The sequence below is a fragment of the Anoplopoma fimbria genome, chromosome 17 (assembly GCF_027596085.1).
Source record: "Anoplopoma fimbria isolate UVic2021 breed Golden Eagle Sablefish chromosome 17, Afim_UVic_2022, whole genome shotgun sequence".
Taxonomy (NCBI): Eukaryota; Metazoa; Chordata; class Actinopteri; order Perciformes; family Anoplopomatidae; genus Anoplopoma; species Anoplopoma fimbria.
Genome location: NC_072465.1, coordinates 13,553,234 through 13,576,082, shown reverse-complemented (window position 1 = coordinate 13,576,082; position 22,849 = coordinate 13,553,234). Strand labels below are relative to the sequence as shown.

General features: G+C 39.9%; 1 protein-coding gene across 1 annotated transcript; it reads right to left on the bottom strand.

Annotated features, from left to right (window-relative positions):
- Positions 1-9,232: 9,232 nt before the first annotated feature.
- Positions 9,233-13,490, bottom strand: elf3 (E74-like factor 3 (ets domain transcription factor, epithelial-specific)). The gene is made up of 9 exons (XM_054617446.1): positions 13,335-13,490; positions 13,021-13,172; positions 12,137-12,370; positions 11,778-11,885; positions 11,556-11,690; positions 11,370-11,456; positions 11,143-11,262; positions 10,740-10,935; positions 9,233-10,169 (listed from the first exon to the last, which is right to left on the bottom strand). The coding sequence occupies exons 2-9, from the start codon at positions 13,163-13,165 to the stop codon at positions 10,058-10,060; spliced, it is 1,137 nt and encodes a 378-aa protein (XP_054473421.1). The 5' UTR covers positions 13,166-13,172; positions 13,335-13,490; the 3' UTR covers positions 9,233-10,057.
- Positions 13,491-22,849: the final 9,359 nt, after the last annotated feature.

Here is a 22,849-nt window from a genome sequence, read left to right as displayed (position 1 = left end):
TATTTTATCTTCTTCTTGGTGGCTGGTGTGAGAGGAGACGGATGGAACCCAGTTAGGGGACAACGGGTCATCAGATTTAACACCTACAATGATAAAAGATGTTAAAAGTAAAAAAAAAAACATCAGTTAAACGTGTGTTATCATTTCTGCACACTGGTTAAAACCCTCTCTCCCTTACTACAACTGCTGATAACTCTTCAGACTGGTAGTTAACCATTACTATTACTTTTACTAATATTACAACATCAATTCCCCAAAAGTTGAGTTGCTGTGTAAAACGTAAATGAAAGTGTCTATTTTTACAAAAAAAGACATGTTTATCAGTCTGAGCATTAGCTCAACATTGTTTCTGTACTCTATCCAGTTCAACCTCGAGTCAGGGGCAGAATGAGGACATGCGGATAAACATTTCATCACTGGTCAGATTTGGGAAGGGACCAGAGAAAACGATGGAGTCCAACATTGTCTTTGCATATGTACACACCGATTCCACATTAACTTTAGTGACTTACAATCTTACTGTATTTATGCTCATCCTTAGCCAGCAGTTTTAAATATGATTCAATGTCGCCCGCTTTGGCCCCAGGAATGCATGTGACTATGGCCCCTGATTTTGCTAACTTCACGTTTCTCAGAATAGAGCTTGCCGACAACCAGAGCTGGTCTCTCAGCAGGTGTGTCGCTGAGTGGGGAGAACCAGTTAAATAAATTGAATTGGTTGGTGACGAGCATGAGCTTCTGCTTCATTAGGACAGTCACCTAGCCTCCCTGCTGCTCGGGGGTTACTGGGGGCCAGATGGTAGATGCTGTCTGGTCGGCTCTCCCCGGCTACAGTGGGGAGGCTGGCTAACTACAGTAGCTAACGACTGAGCTTCCATGGTACGGAGCCGTGCTTCTTACTCACAAAGCTTCGCCTCCAACCTAGCAAAACTACACTTATTACATGTACCCTTATCAGTAAGGGAGGCAGAGGAATGGCTAAACATGAGACACACCGACCAAGAGAGAGCAGGAGAGGTACCGAGGAAAGCCATCGCTAGATGCTAAGCTAAGGTAAGGTAGCTAATGTTAGCAGAACTGAACAACGTGTAAACAACTGTTGGATTAAGCAAGAAGCCACTTAAAGAGGGAGAGAGCTATTAATGTTGAGTGAGGTAAATAGCCGCTTGTAATGAAAAGTAACACAATTAACTCAGTTAAGCTGGAGCTGCAAAAGTACGCTATTAGACAACAGCTACACTGACAACAGGAAGAGAGGCAATACACTTAAGGCTGATGTGCAACGGCCTTCCTGTTATCCATGCGACTGAAAGGAGAATTGAATTCTGTCATGTCAAATTAGCATTCACCCTTTTTTTTGGTGTATGATCACATCCCTTATGTTTCTTCATTAAGAAAGTAAAAGGCAAGAGTATGAAAATATTGCACTACTTGATGAATAAAATACTTTTTATTTCAAGTCAATTCACTTTGTAAGGCCCAATATTATAAATATTGACAGAGCTTGACAATCTGTGTAACATATTGTTATACAGCAATGCAGTGGTTAATTTCTAGCTCCAATATAGTTGTATTAAAGTTCACAAGTTAGGCTGTTTCTTAATAGAGTGATTAACAGTTGCAAGAAACAGCCTAACCAGGTGGCAACGTCCCGTTTTGAAAAGTGAATAGAATGCAGAAGTGCCTTTAACTTGCATTCTCTCTACTGAGTAGGTAGGTGGCAGAGGAGAAGTTCAAAAAGGCTGATGTCACCTGATCACAGATATATCGTTGTACTACAGGAAGGATCTCTGGGATTTTTATACCATTGTTCAAAATTAGCCTAGGTTCACTAGGTTTTCGGCGATCTTGTGCTTAAATATGGTGCTGTGACAGCAGCTTTTAAAGTTGACTTAACTCATGTTCCTCTTCTCTCCCTGTCAAGCACCAATAATGCACAAATGAGTTAAAGCTGAGCGACAGAACAGAAACAAACTTCAGCAAGGCTCTACTTCTGGCCTATGATTATTGATTGAAGTCTTAAAAAAGGACAGGAAATCAGAGATGCGTCAGACTTGCGTAAACATGGCTGTAAAGATCAACATAAACTATTGACAGGATAACAGTAAGCATTTTTTTCCATTGAAAGGAAAGCTTAATATTACAGCATCCAATGATATTTTAGGCTTTCAGCTTTGTGTCTAAAGTTTGTATTGGTCCTTTTTCTGTTTCACTGTTTCACTGTGCACAAAGCCAGATCCTTTAAGTTACATGCATCAACTTTTGAAGAATCTTGACAGCCTTATTATCAAACATCAGTGTCTGACCTCTCTAATAATCATGGCTGGTTAGAATCCTGGCCTCTACAGTCCACATGCTGAGGTGACTTTGAGCAAGACACTTATCCCAAAATCGCTCCCCGGGCGCTTTTTGGCAGCCCACTGCTCCTCAGGGATGGGTTAAAGAAGGGAAATTTCATGTTTATATATGTATGTATGTTCATGACCATTAAAGCTGACACTTATACAACCCTGAGTAGGCATTAAGTACATAGTGCTGACAAGAATGAGACGTAGATGGCTGCAATTTGGTTTAATTCAAAATAGTGGGATGGAAAAGTGTGGTGCACAAAATGAAAGTGTAAGAGGTTAGTTTAATAAGTAACTGTGGGGAAGGGCATAATGACTCTCTCTGTGTTTATCCAGTGACAATGCAGTGAGATCATAGCAGTAAAAATCCACCCCTCCTTCCCTCTGGTATTTTTTCTGGCACGGATCTTGAAGTTTCCAGTAAGCTACGTGCTACACACACATTCTGGCCCGTGGCCAAATCTACCTACCAGACAGGTATGTTGACCTAGTAGGAGGAGATCACAGTTGCTTTCACCTTACTAAGGATTGTGTGTGTGTGTGTGTGTGTGTGTGTGTGTGTGTGTGTGTGTGTGTGTGTGTGTGTGTGTGTGTGTGTGTGTGTGTGTGTGTGTGCACAGGCATGTGTACCTATTTGTTTTACGAGTGCCGTGCTTAGTTAATGGATAGATTAAACAATGGCAGTGAGTGATGATTAAATCAGGTGTGTTGCTGTTGGGAGGGCTCTCAATTTAGTTAGATAAGCAATGTATGGAAGATTAAAGATCAAAAATCAAATAAATTCCTGCCCACTGCAGTTGTTCTCAGTTCTGTCAGAGACAAACCATATTATAGAGGGCTTTGGTTTTGAGGGAGTGAATCAGTGTTTCTTGGCTTGCTTTCACTCTTATTGGTCCATTGTTATGTTTAATTTCTTGTTTATATGGTGTTCACACTGAGTTATTTCAAACAAACAAAGAGATGTACACATAAATTACATGGACTGACAGCTACAGTCACATATGGATAGGACAGTTAGGGCTTTCAGCCTGCACCATCAGGACCCAAAGGGGAAACAAACTTACAGTGACTGACAGCAAGACATGCCGTACTTTACTGAGTTTCTTTCTTATCTTCTCTATTTTCACAAAGAGCAGACCAAGAGCCTTTCATAAATACTAAGTTACAGTTTGAAACTGGATGAAAAATATGAATTTTATTGTTATAAGTAAATGTGTGGATTTACTTTTTTGTTGTTTTTAAAGAGGAATTGCTAAAATACACAGCATGACTCTTTTTTAACTCCTTTTCACTTTCTAGTGTATAATAAAAAAATCCCTTACTGACGGATCATGTCAACTGTGGTTACTAAATTATCTGGCATATTGTTACTTAAACAATTACACAAGTTATATCCATATAGTGTGGTGGCTAACACTGTCGCCTCACTGTCAATTCCCGGGCTAGACGGGCCTTCTCTGTGCATGTTCTTCGGAGAGCGTGGGTTCTCTCCTGGTTCTCTGGCTTCCTCCCACAGACCAAAGACATGCAGCTTAGGTTAATTGAAGACTCGGAATTGCCCCTAGGTGTGGATGTGAGCGTGAATGGTTTTCTGTCCATATATGTCAGCCCTGCGATAGTCTGGCGGCCTGTCCTGGGTGCACCCTGCCTTCGCCCAATGACAGATGGGATCGGCTCCAGCGACCCTTAACAGGATAAGCGGTTATGGATAATAAATAAATAAATTATTAATTATATCCATATTGTGACATGGAAGCAGACTGAAATCCACTTTTCATGTGTACAGAGTCTGGTTGTATAGTTCACAACAGAACTGGAGTGACATAATTCTAAATGAACCAAACGAAATAGGCAAACTACCCAAACAGGTTGGGTGAGAAAGCACCCCTGAGGACTCCCTTGGAAATCTGGCAAGAAGTGCTCGATACTAGAGTGAAACATACACCTAATTATGACACCATTCAGTTTTTTATGTTGTATTTGCTTTATTTCTCAGCACTTCCCTTCTACACACCAACATAGTTTTGCTGTTTTTAAATGAGCAGTTCCACTCACACAGCTGGGGTCAAACACCTTGAAAAGGCACCAACCAAGGTGGGTAATTGCCAGAAACACACAGTTTATTTACGCCCTACCCAAATTGATCCTACTGATCATGGATTGATCCATGTCCCCAAAAGATTCAGCAATATTAATGTCTGTTGAGATTGGTGACTTGTAACAGAATGTAACAGCATTGACATATATGGTAGTCTACTGTCAGTAATCAATGTCAGTTCATAATTTCTAAAGTATGAATTAGCTGATCTGTGCCTATAGCTTTAGCCACTCAAATTCACTAGGCTCAAACCCTAGCATCTCGCTTCTGCTCTCCTTCTGGCTTTGCTTGCAGCAGATAGCACAAACCCAGCCGGCTACCAACCCACTGTTCTGCTTATTTTCTGTAACCACTGTAATAGTAGCAACCCCCTGTTCTGCTTATTTTCTGTAACCACTGTAATAGTAGCAAGGAAACATGGTGGAATTAGCAAGCTAACTTTAGCTAGTCTAGCCATCCTCTAAATGAAAAAAATAAAGCACTTTAATGCTTCATGTACACACTCATGTCACAAACACACTTCTATCGCCAGATAGTCAGTCATTAAAACTAATAGACCAGAATCCAGTCCACAGAGAATATAAACAGGCTTTGATTGTAATGCTACGCAGTGGTTACAGAAAAGAAAAACAATAGATGCTGTGGGGAGAGGTGTGAAGAGGGGTCTAATTAGAGCACATTAACAATTTTTCATTTCAATTATTTTATTACAAACAATTGATTTTATCTCATAATTGGCTGATTTAAAGCGGAAGATGCCATTTCCAGCTATCTTCAACCATGACATACTGATTTTTATAACATTTCGTAAGAAATGTAAATATTAATATGCACACTTAACATGTTTAAGTGTGCAGTTACTCTTTAATGACAACTACATATTTTATTACTTTTCAGAAGGATTTTTTTTATCGCAATAGACACTGGGCGGCTGTGGCACATGAGGTAGAGCGCTTCTCCCGTAACCACAAGGTTGGTGGTTCAAACCCCTCTACCAGCAACATGCCGAGGTGTCCTTGAGCAAGACACCTAACCCCAAGTTGCTCCCCGGGCGCTTCGTTGCAGCCCACTGCTCCTCCGGGATGGGCTAAATGCAGAGAAATAATTTCCCCATTGTGGGACTAATAAAGGCTTAATTATTATTAACTGTTCAACTGTACAATGAAATAGTTCAGCAGTTCAAATGTTTTCTTGTGTGTGTTTGTGTGTGTGTTTCTTTCTCTCACAAACACAAACACACAAAGTAAGGAAGGCCCCATCTACATAATGTTCTACCTGACGGTGTTTCATTGAAAGTAGCTAAATCTAAACTAAGTGTGATGAAAGTCCTCTTCATAACTAGTATTTGTAGCACACTTTGTATAAATGACTGCTTAAGGAAATAAGACACACACTTAAAGGGTTGAATGTTTTATTGACATGTATCAATGATGTGTTTCTGGTGGATGTTGTAACGACTTCAGCTGGAATCCATTGGAGTCTGGCCCTGTCAAGACAAACATTGCTTAGTTTGGCTAGTTGTGTTATCTCAACATAATGCGTAGTAATTTAACCCTGGCCAAAATGATGATTGAAGGTAGTGTTAATGGTTGCTTGATTGTGCCTTAAAATAAGGTGTAATGTCAAATTTCAAGTCACCTGTCTCCTCTTCATGGTGTTCAGGCTTAAAAAGTTTCCAGTTTATCTTAGCACCAATTTAAAGGTTGTGAGAGGTCCTCCTCATGTTACATGGAGAAGATGAATATCTTGCTGTATGTAAATGGTAACTGGACTTGAACTTCTGTAGCTCTTTTCTACTCTTCCGACCACTCAAAGCGCTTCAACACAAATGTTCATTCACCCACTCACATGTTCACATATTTAACATTCATACCCATTCACACACCGCAGGCACAGCCTACTATGTCACTATCTGACATTCACACACTGTAGGCAATTTTGGGTTAAGTGTCCAGCCCAAGGACACATCAACATGGACTAGCGGTGCCAGGGATTGAACTGCCGATCTTCTAATTGAGGGAGGACGCGCTCTTCACTATTCTCCCAGTGTAAGGACCCTGGAACTAGAAGGTTAAAGTATGAGGTTAGGTTATCTTTATGACATTTTCATGGCTTCTTCAGTAGCCAAAGAAATATAATTGTTTTTATGTATGCAAACATCACAATAGGTCCTGCATTGCTCCAGAGCCATCAGACATATAGGCTATAGGACAGGATGATGGCAGCCATTCACACTAAAGAAAGTTCTTGTAGAACAGATAAGCCATCTAGATGTTATCATGCCCTGTCATTTCCAACAGGCCAAACCTGTTTTACGCCAAGCTGAAACCAGAAACCACTGTCTGCAAGTGTCAGTTGGAAGAAGCAGACAGAGGTGTGTAAACCACACAAATCAATTTGTCTGCTAAATGTTGGGAAACTAACAATGGTGGATTTATAGTGTGTGTTTACAGTCAGAGATATCACATAGCTGTCAAAGACCAATAGTTATCATTAGTCATAATGTAATTATACTCACACAGACCTGCACAATCTATCCACACACAATGTCTGCTTTTTCTTCTGCTTGTTAACTTTCACAAAAAAGTGACGGATATAACATGGTTCATTTGAAAGCTTTATGTGTTGGATTGCATAATGCTGTCCAATTGTGACACTTATAAGGTGCTTTTGTGCAACACTGGCATTTTGTGAAACCATTTCAGTAAACAGGTGTGACAGGTTTTTTTTATGGCACCACTTTGGTGAGTTTACAATATGGATAAGAATGAAACCCCGTTTTCATGATGGTTCTTGTCGCATGGCAGGGCTTTCTCTGTATTCTGTACCCCAGTGCATGCTATTATGATGGGCCCTTGTGTATGCCAGTTACTCTTGGGGGAGGGGGAGCAGAGCAGCCCATGATATATATAATCCAGAATGATATTCGATCTGATGCTCATTATTAATGTGTCATGCAAACAGATGCACAATGTGTGGCTCTTCTGTTGACAGATTAGCTGCTTCAGGCTGGCAAGTGGTTCATGGATTTCAAACAGAACTGAGGGTGGCTGTGAGGTATATGTGTGCCGGTGGTTTAATCGTCTGCTCCTCGTGTCTATGTAAAATTGTCTTGAGAAGAATACAAAGCCCACAAATTGATTCTGCCAGATAGCTCTGCCTACATCATTATGAGTGTGTTTGTGTGAGGCACTTAGTAATGAATACACTATATAAATGCATTTTAGGACATATAGTCCAGTGATAATGTAACCACACACAAATTGGAAGAAAAGCTAATTTAAAAATAAGGGAAAATCCCGAAATCTGGGAAATTCAAAAAAGCAATATTTAGTGCATATTTGAAAAGGTCACAATCAAAGATGGGCACTATTTATGTTACTTATACATGAAATACAATCACCTTTGAGCTATTTGTAATTGGCATTTGAGGGCTGAATTTTTTTTAAAATAACATGATACTGAGTGGAGTATTTTTGAAATTCCAAAATACTTGATTGATACATAATTCATAAAACAAAACATATATTCATGTACACACAATACTTTTTAAAATGAGGAACCAAACAATAAGATACAATCACACAGTGATTTTGTAAGCCCAGTATTTCCGTAATCAGTTGATAACACCAAAACTGGGTAAAATAAAACACAATCTTGTTAGAATAGGACCAGATTTGGTTATAATAGTATAAGAATTGGGTACCATAGGACCAAATATTGAAAGAAAAAGATCAGATCTGGGTAGAATAGGACCAGAAGTGGGTATAAATGGATCAGATCTGGATAGACGAATACCAGATCGGGGTGGAATAGGATCTGATCAGGGTGGAACAATGGGACCAACCCAATGATGAGATCATAACCAATTCTCATCACTGATGTACTGTATGTGTTAAATACAGCAGGATCCATACCAGGATACACATCAATGTAGGCTTTCATGGTCACCAAAATATGGCTATAAAGGTGTTTTGGGTGGAATCATATTAAGGTGGATTTCAAAACTTTCCCTTACAATAGCCATGTTTATTGTTTAAATTCAATAGGAAGTGTTTCGTTCCTAATCACAATCTTTACGGGCGGGCTGTTAGATTGCCAATTTGGAACTTTTGGAGCTAGTGCTACTAGCTAGTTTTATTGGAAAAGAGTTGGCAAACTGGGCTGGGTTTTTAGGTTGGATATCATTTTTAACATCCAGTGTACTCTTGCTAGTTTCTCAAGATTACCAAGCCTAGCTTTAAGGCATCTGCAACACTTACACTAACAACATACTGTATTCCACAACATCAGATCATGTTGTTACCCTTCTTCCCCGATTACAGTCCCAATTACCTACTTGGCACACTCATTAATCATCCAATATCATCAAACAACTCAGTCCCACCTAGAGAGGTGTGGCAGCTGGCCACAAATGCCAGCTTTACTTTAACCTCCTGTAATTTGACTTTGGATGATGCCCACCAGAATGAAGAGTTTTGTGTTGGAGGGGGACACTATGGGGTTTAAAACTGTATAGTGTGGTTTTAACACGTTCAATTACACTAAATGTTCACATCTTCCACCCTTCATTAGACAGAAGGATATAACAGATATATACCAATAAGATCCTTAAATAGGCCTACGGCTTTAAAGATCAATCCCAAAAAAGCATGCACATGTCAAAATGTATTTCTATAAAAAAGAATGCCAATAATCAAGAGACATTATAAATTGTGTGAGATTTACTCCATATATTAATATACATTAAGGTGTATCAATCACAAATACACATAAAACAGGATCACAAAAACAGTGTGGAACTGATTTAATGACTAATAAATACAAACTTTTTGTTATAGATCATATATAAGATCTCCGATAGTTACTCAGAAACTACTTTTTACTCTTTGCATTGTGTAAACACACTTTAAAATAAGTGACACTAACATGCACCAGCATGCAGTGAACATTGTTACTGTATTAATGTGAAGTAGTAATAATTATTTCATCGTTGTTCTCTTTGTTCGGTTTTTGTCCTTAACATAGAGTTTACCAGAAGAACACAAATATGTCTCAACTTCCCGCTCCACAACTGATTTAAAATGAACGTGGAAAAACTGATAAAAGTTTCACCCTTTTAGAATAACAACAGCAATATATGAAAGTAAGAAAAAGAGGAATATAACATTTCCAACACCACAATACAGTCATCAATGCCCATATGCCCAAACAAACTCTATCGTGACAGATGAGGATGAAGTAGTCCTGCATCACTAAAAAAGTTAAAGCAGCTAATTCTGTGCAACTGTAAAAAGTTTGCTTTTTCAGCCTCTATGTGCTTACATTAATTCACAAGCATCCAAAACGATGTCCATTTTAGTTACTGCACAAATAGTTTCTGCAGTGACGAATGAAAACACAACATTAATATTGGTTCATAAAACCTACTAGAGCCAAAAACACTGGCTTACATTTTCTGCAACACCTTCCTTCTAAGAGGAAGTTAGTGTCTTAAACATCATGGGAAGAAAGTTTTGTTTTTTTACTGACAAGCCACACAATTGATTCTAGTTCTTGAACTACTGCACTGATTGTCTTTTTGGTTTCCACCCATTTTTTGACTGATGCCTCATATGCCCATGCCAATCTCCTCAATCTTCCAGCCGCTGGAGTTCTTTCCAAATTTGTAAACGAGCCTCCGGCCATCGACTCGCTCCAAGATCTCCCTCTTATAGTAATATCTGAGGGAGTAGGAGATTTAGTTAGTTCAGGTTTAAGACACAAAGTATGCACTTCCCTTCATCATCTGAAAAACTTCAATAATTCAAGACACTTGTTAGTAAATTAAAATGTCTAATTGGTTCCTAGTCTCTTTAACAATATAATTCCATTAGTGGCCAGACCAGGATTAAAGCAGTCAAGGTCAATCGACCAGTAAAAAGGAAGTATTACTGAGCCTGTCTTCTGTGGCTTTAGAGGAGCTTTGTCAACTGACATCATCAGGGTTATTTTGGCTTAAATACTTCAAAGTTACGGCAACAAGCCTGTGATACAAACAAGATTGTGGTAAATCACTGAAGAAGCCCTTTAAATTCTGCCTAACAAGGTAAAACTGCAATCTCTTGGATGGTTGTTTATGTTTAACATTTTCTTATGTATACATAAAAACAACACATATTGACACAATTCTAAACTCTTGAACCACATAAAGTAAAAGCTTAATAATTTAAGATCCAGGCAGGTCCGATGAAAAGCGGATGAAAGAGCTGGAATTTCAACATCAAACTCTTTAAGCTGCTACATGAACTCACCTCATGGCACGGCTGAGTTTTTCGTACGTCATGCTGCTGTTCTTCTTCTTCTGGCCCCACATTTGAGCCACAGCTTCGGATTTGAGGAACTTAAAGACACCCTCACGACGGTCCTCCCACTTCATCAGGCCCTGGTTCCTCTCAGGGTGGATCAAAATGTCCCTGATGAATTCCCATAAGTGAGTACCCCGGGGCGCTGCAGACAAACGGTGGGGCACCATCAGCTAAATGTGTGTTTGTATGTGCATGGATCCATATGCATAAGCAGGCAAATAAAATAGATATGAATGTTGCCTGATTATGATGCAAAGTAGAATCTGTAAAACAGCTCAGCAGTGTCATGTACAGAGAACCATGTTTTATAAGATGAATGACAGTACTGATTCTCCAAATATATCCTTACCGTGTTTGTTTTTTTTGGGATTGTCATAAATGCTGCTGGTATGCTCTCTGCTGACCTTGGGAGGTCGCCCACGTGGTCGCTTAAGTCGAGACGCTCCTTTTTCTGTTTTGATGTGTGCCTCTGTGAACACAACATTTAATTGTAAGATATTTACTTAAACTCACTGACACAGCTGAGACTGTGGAAAGAACCTTACAAACAATAATGTTTGCCTGCTTGGTACTCACTTGAAATAGGAGGGTAGGAGAACTCTGGGTCTGATTCGCCACTGCCAGACTCCTGTGAGTCGAGGCTTGAGGAGTCAAACATGCCACCTGAGTCACCAACATGAAAGACATGTTTCAGATTTACAGCATTCTTAAGAAACTGAGAGCCAGAAGAGTTGAGCAAGATGATGAGAATGAAATACTGACTTTTGGAGGAGGAGCTGTACTCGCTGTCAGACAGGTACTCAGTGTCCCCCAGAGGTGTCTTGGGTTCCATGGTCAGACTAGTGAAATTATAATCATCCCTGTAGTCAAACTCTCTCTTGTTGACAGCTCCTTCAGCTGTTGGTAGCAAGTTGCATCATTAGCCTATGATTTACACACAATATTGATTTATGCTAGTATGTCACATCGCTATACAATATGTACCTTGGCCAAATCTAATGGTGCTGAGCAAAGGGAAGTTTAAGTTGTCGAGGAAGTTGTCAAGTAGCTGGCAGGTCTCATTCAGTTCTGGTCCTGACAGGCTCTGCAGCTCTGATATGTTGAGATGAAAAAATTATTGTGTTAGCTATAACGCTGGTCCAGGAAAAGAAAAATCCAGCAAAGCATATGCTAAGAACTACATTGCTGTCTTTTGTCTGAATAGAGGCCAACCCTTGACCTACCTACTAAAATATCTGCATTGCAATTGCTGTCCAACAGTCAAATAACAAATTGAACTATATATGCATATATTTCTGCTCTGAAATGCTACAAAACATTCCCCATTACAGATGCAGTTTTACCAAATTTGGTCTTGTGTTCCTCCAGGCTCTGGTGGAGGTGTAGGCCAAGTTGCGGTCCGAAGATGACGATGATTTCTTCCTGGTTCATCTGGCAGATAGCGGGGCCATCCATGGCACAGTAGGCCAAACTCAGGGTGCTTGCATCAAACTTGGTGCTCTCTACATGGTCACTGATCCACTCCAAAACGTTTTCTGCTGTCCAGTAGTGAGGGTTGATATGCCTGTACCACTGGCCTGCATATAGAGAGACACTAATTACTTAAAAGTAATCATGGGATATTTGTTTATTGAATGATCCCTCTGTGCACTAGTTGCACTGACCAGCATTGAGCAATTCTAGCTATATATGGAAGTGAGACAGATTAAGAAACAGTATATATCATTTTAAATCTTAATTTTGGTTCATACATCTAATTAAGTTCAGTTGTCTCTTCCAAACTACAGAAGGAATATGTTAAAATTGCTTGTTAAATGTACTGCAACATGTCCGCCCTGCTCAGCTATTCGTGATGTGGACCGATACCAGTCCGCATCTTCACTGGATCTGGATTTGTGTCTCTAAGGTCGCTGTTTCAACTATGAGGTGGCAGCATTTTCCTGTTTGACGGTTATGCTGAGTTAAACATTTACCTGGTAAATGATTGAGCCAACAGTGTCTAAATGAGGTCAAAGCAAAGTTCAGTGAGCTTTGTCACAACGGCTGAAGTTTGAAAATAAAGGATCATGTTTACGTAGAGTTTAGTCTTCAGTTGAAACTGCCAACGAAACTCGGACACTACCGAGACACTAAGCAATTTCAAATCTCAGACAGATCACACAATTAAATCTGACAGCAATGACAAGACAGAAATGAGGGTCACAAAAACATTTGGTGTTCCTCTTACCGCTGCTGTATGCTGAATTGCTGATCTGCAGGGTGTTGATGCTGGGCAGCACAATGGGCTGCTGTGGCAGGACATCAGGGATACCAGTCTGATACATGGTAAGGTTGGCATGAGTCAAGATGCTGCTGAGGCACGGTGATGACATGGAGACACTACCAAACATAGAAGATACACCAGTTGAAAAACTGAAGGCTTGCTTTCAATTCAAAAAGAAGTTAAATTTGTTTGTTGTCTTCTAGCTGTGTAACAACCAAAATCTGTATCATAATGACAACTCTAACATTTCCAATAAATAGTTAACTAATGTATTTTACCTGAGTACAGCACGAGCAAAGAAATATTGCTGTAAGACAATCCGCAGTTCGAGCTTGTATTTTATAATTTCCACTGTTCAAGTATCAGTGCTCTCCGCTGCCTGTTCTCTTTGTAACCTTTGTTTCTTAGGTAGAGGTGCACCTGTTGCTGCATTTAACCACCTGTGGAGCTTTATACTCCTGTAAAGGAGTGGGGGATGGACGCAGGTGAGTTCAGGGGAATTCCACCTGCAACTGGCCACACCTCCAACCCTCCTCCACCTCCCCGTTCCTGAGAACTTGATCAACAAAACAAACCTGCTCTGCGATTCTCTCTAATGTTTTTTCTCTCTCTTTCTCATCATCAGTTGGTGTCATATTATATTAATAGACTGGGTTAGCTTTTATAGGTTGCTTTGTGTCATTACATACGTTTGAAATGTGTAACAGGATTTTACTCACAAATACAGTGGTGTATTCTCTTCTTTAATATATGTTGAAACATCAGTTATCACATTGTACAATGCAACAGTTTTGAAATTACTTGACTTTGTCATATTTCTATGACACAGCAACCTTAACTCCAGCAAGAAAAGGGGTGGGGTGACAGTCGATGACAGAAGTGTTTCAAACATGGCCACAGCCGACTATGTGGAGAGAGTTTTTTCAATCAACAGCCAAGCCTGTGTGAGTGATCACCGATATATGACCAACCTACTCTATTACTTTATCTTTCTCTCTCTGACTTCAATTTAGTATGCTTTAATGACTGAAAACAATGAAGGATAATATTGCCAATGTGTAATAAGGAGCTTATAAAGAAAAGGAGCATTATCATTAAATAAAGCAATTAGCAGAAAACAAGGAAACCCCCTCTCCTTCTTTCTCTCTCTCTCTCTCTCTCTCTCTCTCTCTCTCTCTCTCTCTCTCTCGCATATATATATATATACAAATATATTAAATTCAATTTATTTTGTATAGCTCAAAATCTCAAATTACAAATTTGCCTCAGAGGGCTTCATAATCTGTACACATACGACATCCTCTGTCTGGGGACCCTCACATCGGCACAGGAAAAACTCCCCTCCTTTTTTTTTTGCATGTGCTGTACATACATATATATATATATATATATATATATATATATATATATATATATATACATGCTCAGATGAACCCTGAAGGGAGACTAAATTGAAAAAAACACTGACACAAAACTAAGGGCAAAGGTGAACAAGTGGAATGTTGATGCCAATGTATCACTAACAGTGAGAAAGACAGTATACTTACTGTGATAAGGAGGGCTGTTTAGGTATCATGTTACAAAGAGAGTGCTTCAAGTTTCTGAACTGCAGTAAACCTCTGAGACTTGCGGCTCACTACTGGTCCCTAGTGGTTAGTGATCAACTGCCTAAGACTTCTACTTCACCTACTACTGCTAACCAATGAAATAAAATATGGTAGTAGGTAAATCAGATCCACATCAAATTTGTTCCACACAAATGTTAGATGTTCATAACGTCAGCCAATGAAGCTTTTGCATTTCCAGGTCCTGTACCTTTACAAACTCCTCCTAGGGAATACATTGGATCAACTTCAAATTTGGTCTGTACAATCTAAAGACCTTTGTCATGAAAATGTATCAATAATGTGTTGTTTCGTGATGCATTCTTTGAATGTAAATCGAATGTGTTTTTAAAGGGCTTAAATGTTCAAAACATAACCAAACTTGTCACACAGATTTGAAGTTCCAACGATGCAGCCCTTGCAGTACATTTCCAATAGATGTATGAAATTTGGTAAGCATATGTTTAACATGTGGCCTTGAAAAAAAGTATCTTAGAGCCATGCTCTAAACCTAACCCGAAGTTGGCCATTTAAAATTTTGTATGAATTTCTCGTGTTTTTTTTTACATTTTCAGGCGCTTACTTTAACAAAACTCCTCCTAGGGAATTTATCAGATCAGACTTCAAATTTTAGCAGTATAATCTTACAAGTACAAATCCTTTGTGATTTAAAGTTATTAAAAGCTTTATGTTTGATGGAATGGCGTGGCTGTAGCATGGCAGCCATTTCAAGTGATTCGCCTTTAAAAAATAGGCTGATGTAACTCCACTGCACTTGCTCTAATGTCCCAAACTTGCCATGCTTGTTATGGCCTTAGGATGTCTACAACATTTTTTTCTTTTTTTGTTTACACATAGTCATAGCACCATCAACTGCAACAGGAAGTTAGCGTTATGTGACAAACCACATTGGATTTAGATGACATTTATATAACGTGTTCTACACTTGATACAGAGCAACATTATGCATTTTTGCGCCTGTTTTCTAGCGCCACATATTGGATACAGTAAGTGGTAGAATATTTGCAAAATATAACTTCCGGCGCCAACCACTCCATGCAGGAAAAAAACATCTAACTTGTGCCGCTGTGTCCTATCATCGCAGACATTCAGGGCCTCGTCAGCAGGCATCCCGCCAGTAACACAACGTGCGCAAAGATGCGAGGGCCCGATCAATGCTGCTTCCTGCTTTAATTCATCCTTTTTTTTCTTGGGTTCTATCTGCATTAAAAACAAGAGCATGTCCGTTTGAACTGACACCTGGATTTTATCTCCCAAAATTTAAAGCTGCAGGAAAACACTGATCATCACAATTTAGAATACGCAAGCTCCTCTAGCCACAAGTAGTGTATTGTGATATATACACGTCTACAACTTATAGACAAAATGTAAGGCTTCATTACTATGGCATTTGTCGCTTTAAGTACGTTTTTAGATTAGTTTTTTACTATTCATTAGTGCAATTTACAGCTGTGATGTATTGCTATGCGTTATTGTCTAGAGTTGAAGTGTAAAAGGCATGGGTCGCAGCTGACAAATGGTAGGGCTGTTAAGTGTTTTGGAAAAACAAAACATAAATCTTATCTTTTTAACACTGATTTTATTAAATATTTTTTTCAAAAGCAGCATGGGGAAAGGCATCCTTATTTACAGTGAATGTGCTGCTCTTTGTGGTTTATAAAAGGATGACATAGAGATGATACATAATTACAAAAAAGATGGCGGCTAGTGTTTCACTGGCCTGAGTAAAGGTTTGATGCCTCCTACACTTCTGCTATCATCAGGAGGAAGATGAAACAGTATGTGTGGGCAGATGGCGAACACATTTTTCCTATAATCCCATTCAGCATTGGCCTTTGTAATGTTTTTCAACCAATAATGACTGGCAAAGCTCAAAAAGAAATTCCCAAAATTTCACAACATCACTCACACCCCGTTTTCACAGCATGTGACAGGAAAAGCTTAGCGTGGAATGCAGCCCCTCAGGTTTCTGCTTTCTGACGAGGCACCAGCTTTCATGGCCTGGGCCTTTTCACTGCCTTTCTTTACTATTCTACACCTGGCCTGTAGCTGAATAGTGGGGCTTTCCACAGATAGAGTTTGTGTGCCTTTAAAAATACATGAGGTGTAAAGCTATATAGAGTTTTAACAGAGGTGTGTAAACCATTATGAAGGTGTATTAGTCATTTCTGTTGTATGCAAGATTTGGTGGTGAGACTAATAGAAATTAAATTCAGATATTAAAACGTCTTTGGTTGTAATATTAAATGTTAAGCCTTAAGCGGGAAAAACACACAACACAGCAAAAAGCAACATCACTCAAGAAGAGAAATAACAATGAAAAAGTAAGTATTTAAAAGAATAACCCTAATATACACCATATATATTGTATAATACTATATGTTGACAACAGATCCAGGATCCTTTGCTAAATGGTATCATGGATATTTATTTTTTAAGTTTTGTAGACATGCATGTATGTCTAATACGGTGGAGCAAACATTTTAGGCCTTGGCTCCACATCATACTGATTCATTATGTCTTAGGATGTCTTCTTAGCTCACTGTTTTTTCTGTCATGAAACAAGCAACATGACAATTCTACTAAAATAAATGACAAATTGAATGGATAAAAAGAAGGAAAGAAAACATCACAAAAAACTGACAAGACGTAACTTAAACCATAAATTAGATGCAAAAATATAGCACTCATGGCAGAAGGTATGCAGTGAAAAAAGAGGAAGACAATTATTTAAACAGGCCCTATTATGCTATTTTTCAGGTGCATATTTTTATCTCAAGTTACAGTTACAACATGTTTACATGCGTTAATGCTCATAATCCGCCTTGTTTTTCTCATCCTGGCTGTCCTGCAGCACCTCTTCTCACCCTCTCTCTGAAATGCTCCGTTATAGCGCTTATTCCTCCCTCCAGAAAGTAAAGTCCGCCCTGATTGGTCAGCTAGCCCGTTCTGTTGTGATTGGTCAACGTTTCACATTTAAAAAAAACTCAGCTCCGTCTCTCTCTTTTGTTGTTTGAGGGCGGGCCAAACTAGCCGGAAGGAGTTTTACGTCACTTCCGTAACATTATGACCTCATAATGTTTCGGAAGTGAAGGAGAGAATTCAATCGAGCCATTTCAGGCAGCTCAGGAGCAGTGTTTCTGAGGGGGATGGTAACTCCTTTTAGGCGTTGACTTCAGGTTTTACACTCTACACACCTTTTACATGTACAAAAATATATATAACATACTAGAGGAGACGGAAAAAGTGGAAATAGGGCCACTTTAAAGCCCCAAAAACACATTTAAGCAGGACTTACAGTCAAATATGGATAATGTGAAATAATGTATAAAATTTTCTTCAAGTAACTGCATCTAGACAGCAGAAGTTTATGTACTTTTCATGAACAACTGTAGTTTTCATCACTGAACTGTTAAAAGGCACCATTTCACAATTTGAACTCCCAAAAACATGTTTTAGCAGGAGTAACAGTCATATTTTTATAATGTGAAAGAATACACTGTATGAGTGAATTTCATCTAGTTACTGACTAAACAGATATACTATTTTGATGTACTTTTCATGAACAACTGTAGTTTCCATCACTGTACTGTCAAAAGGCAACAGTCAAATATGATATGTATAATGTGAAATTATACACAGTATAATTGATCTTCAATCTCTAAGTTGTGTGACTTTCTACAGAACATATTTTATTTGAGGATCTTCAGTCAGTATTTAATGTGAATCATTCCACAAGGGTGTGCTTGGACCAATTTTTATAACCTTCATATAAGCTTCCTTTAGGGAATATTATCAGAATACCCTGCAAAAGCTTTCATTGTTATGCAGATGATACCCAATTATATCTATTGATCAAGCCAGACGAAACCCACCAGTTCGCTAAACTTCGAACTTGTCTTAAGGACATAAAAACCTGGATGACCTGCAACTTCTTGATGTTAAACACCGACAAAACGGAAGTTATGCTACTAGGTCCAGAACGCCTCAAAAATCAATTATCTAACAATATAGTTTCTCTAGATGGCTTTGGCCTGGCATCCAACACTACTGTAAAGAAGTTATCTTTGATCAGGATATGTCCTTTAACTCTCAGATAAAACTAATTTGGATGGTAGCCAGAGCCTTCAGTTATCAAGCTCCTCTTCTGTGGAACCAGCTGGCAGTTTCAGTCCGGGGGGCAGACACACTCAACCCTTTTAAGAGAAGGCTTAAGACCTTCCTTTTTGATAGCGCTTATAGTTAGGGCATGCTTAGGTTTAACTTGGTTCAGCCCCTAGTTTTGCTGCTATATGCCTAGACTGCCGGGGGACTACATAGGATACACTGAGCTCCTCTCTCCTCTTCTCTCTCTCCATCTTTATCAATTTATGTCACATTTATGCACATTACTGACTTTGCTTCTTCCCCGGAGTCTTTGTGCTTTCTCGCCTCACATGTTTCCATGAATCGTGGTTATATCTGGACCGTGGTCGTGCCTGCTGCCATGGCCCTGCTGACACCCACTGCTACTAGCAGTATTATTATTAGTCACATTACTATTACTATTTATTATACCATTACTGCTTTTATTATTCTACTATATCCATTGCTGCTGTTATTTTAAGTAGTATTTTTACCCATTATTATTCTGCTACTACTCTGAATAATTTATCTCACATGCATTGAATGTGTTATAACTCTGTTATGTTGCCCATTCTGTACTCATGAAATATATTGCATTTTATGTCCATCCTGGGAGAGGGATCCCTTTTCTGTTGCTCTCCCTAAGGTTTCTTCCTTATTTTTTTCCCCAGTAGAGTTCTTCCTGTACCGATGTGAGGGTCCCCGGACAGAGGATGTCGTATGTGTACAGATTGTAAAGCCCTCTGAGGCAAATTTGTGATTTGTGATTTTGGGCTATACAAAATAAATTGAACTTAATTTAATTTAATCGCTTCTAATCTGCGTTGGTCTAAGTCTTCTTATACATTACATTACATTACATTACAGTCATTTAGCAGACGCTTTTATCCAAAGCGACTTACAGGAAGTGTATTCAACATAGGTATTCAAGAGAACTACTAGTCACCAGAAGTCATAAGTGCATCTCCTTTCTTAAACAAGCATCTAAAAGCATAAACCAGAGCAAAAGTATAGTGCAGAAGCAAATTACTACGAAAACAATAATTGCAATAGATTAATACGAATACAATAAGTGCTACAAACTAATACGAATAGGATAAGTGCAATAAACGAATACAATAAGTGCAGCGAACTAGTCCTTCATGAAGAGGTGAGTTTTCAGCCTGCGCCGAAAGATGGGCAGCGACTCTGCTGTCCTGACGTCAGTGGGGAGTTCATTCCACCACTGTGGGGCCAGGACAGAAAAAAGCTGTGACCGGGTCGATCGCCCGCAGGGACCTCTGAGCGACGGGGCAACCAATCGCCCCGAGGCAGCAGAGCGAAGTGGTCGGTAGGGGGTGTAGTGCTTGACCATGGCCTGGAGATAGGAAGGGGCTGTTCCTTTCACTGCCCTGTAGGCTAGCACCAGAGTCTTAAACTGGATGTGAGCTCTTACAGGGAGCCAGTGTAGAGAACGGAGAAGGGAAGTTGTGTGGGAGAACTTGGGGCGATTGAACACCAGACGAGCTGCAGCTTTCTGGACAAGCTCCAGAGGTCTGATGGCCGACGGCGGGGCTCCGGCAAGTAGTGAGTTGCAGTAGTCCAGGCGGGAGATGACAAGAGCCTGGATGAGCACCTGCGCCGTCTCGTCAGTGAGGAAGGGGCGAATCCTCCTGATGTTGTAGAGGAGGAATCTGCAGGAGCGTTGCTGAGAACGACAGTTGGTCGTCCAGGGTCACACCCAGATTCCTCGCAGTCCAAGTTGGCGTCACCACGGTATCATCAATGGTGATGGACAATACACTATGGGGGAATGAAAAGAATGGATAATAATGGTCAAGTAATAGAAGAGCTCTTAGATGAAAAAAACTTAGTGTGCTTAAACAATGGAAATAAAACAAGAATAGATGTCAATACCAGAAAGGAATCAGTACTTGATATCACACTGGTCTCCAATAATATGGCACCATTGTGTGATTGGAAGGTATATCAAGAAGGATCCATAGGGAGCGACCATTATCCAGTCTTATGTAAACTTAACATTTCTACAGCGCTGACCACAGAACACAGAGGAGGGAGATGGGTGTTTGAGAAGGCTGACTAGGAGAAATTTCAAAAAGACAGTGATAGATACCTGAGTCAAATTGATTATAATATGGACATAGAAATGTTAGATAACAAAGTAAGACAGGAGAGAGTGGAACTATCCTGTTTTGACTAGTGGAAATGATGTTGCAGTAACCAATAAGGAAAAGGCTGAGATAATGGTCAACACTTTTGTTACAGTACATGGCTCCAATAATTTGTCTGAGGAAGGAAAGAGAGGCAGAGAGAAAACCAAATCTGAAAAGAGGGAAAAATGTGATCGTTACAAAAATACAAAATGGGATTCGGCAAGTTGAAATGTGGGGGACGAAATGGGGATTTAAATTCTCAGTGGAGAAGACAAAAGTTATGCTCTTCACAAGAAGGAAGCTCAGGGAAGGCAATAATGTGAAATTATATGGTAATAATTTTTATCCAAAGCGACTTACAGGAAGTGTATTCAACATAGGTATTCAAGAGAACTACTAGTCACCAGAAGTCATAAGTGCATCTCCTTTCTTAAACAAGCATCTTAAAGCATAAACCAGAGCAAAAGTATAGTGCAGAGGCAAATTACTACGAAAACAATAATTGCAACAGACTAATACGAATATAATAAGTGCTACAAACTACTACGAATAGGATAAGTGCAGTAAACGAATACGAATTCAATAAGTGCAGCGAACTGATACGAATACAGTAAGTGCAACAACTAATACGAATGCAATAAGTGCTACGAGGAAGGCTCAGGGTAGTACTTCTTGAAGAGGTGAGTTTTCAGCCTGCGCCGAAAGATGGGCAGCGACTCTGCTGTCCTGACGTCAGTGGGGAGTTCATTCCGCAGAGTTGATTGTGCAACCTGACAGCAGCAGGAAGGAAGGACCTGCGGTACCTCTCCTTCACACACCGGGGGTGAAGCAGCCGGTGGCTGAAGGAGCTGCACAGAGCTGCCAGGGTGTCCTGCATGGGGTGGGAGGTGTTGTTCATCAGGGATGACAGCTTGGCCATCATCCTCCTGTCTCCCACCACCTCCACCGTATCCAGTGGACACCCCAGCACACTGCTGGCCTTCCTGACAAGCTTGTTGAGTCTCTTCTTGTTGGCTGCTGAGATGCTGCTGCTCCAGCAGACCACTGCATAAAAAATGGCTGATGCCACCACAGAGTTGAAAAAGGTCCTCAGGAGTGCTCCCTGCACTCCAAAGGACCTCAGTCTCCTCAGCAGATAGAGTCTGCTCTGACCCTTTTTATACAGTGAATTTGTATGATTAGTCCAGTCCAGTTTATTGTTCAAGTGAACACCCAGGTACTTATAAGATTGCACAATCTCAATGTCCTGTCCCTGGATGTTCACTGGTTCCGGAGGACAGTGTTTACCCCGGCGGAAGTCCACCACCAGCTCTTTGGTTTTACCAGAGTTGATCTGGAGGCGGTTCCGCCGGCACCATCCTATGAAGTCCTGGTTCAGTTCTCTGTATTCCCTCTCATCGCCGGCGGAGATGAGGCCGACGATTGCAGAGTCGTCAGAGAACTTTTGCAGGTGGCAGGTAGCAGAGTAGGTAGCCATCCTGATGGCTTTAGAATGGGGTAGAACAAAACAAACCAAACAAAGTGTTAATCTGTAGTGATTCAATCTCTGCTCTGTACAGTCTTGTGCCAGGTACAGCTAGCAATCGCCAGGATTTAACTTATGAAATAATTTCAAGTCATGCAAGAATAAGGAAACAAGGTGCTGAGGTTGCATTAATCTGGGTTCCTGCGCACATAGGCATTCTGGGAAACGAAAGAGTGGACAAACTAGCCAAAAAAGCTGCTAACAAAGGGATCATTGATACACAAATAAATCTATCATAATCAGAAGGAAAGAGCATTGTACAGAAGGAAACCAATAAAGAGTGGCAGTAGCACTGGGATCAGGAGAAACCCCAAAAGAAGAAGAAGAATACTGTCATGTTGTTTGTAATAATTGTGGGTGAAATA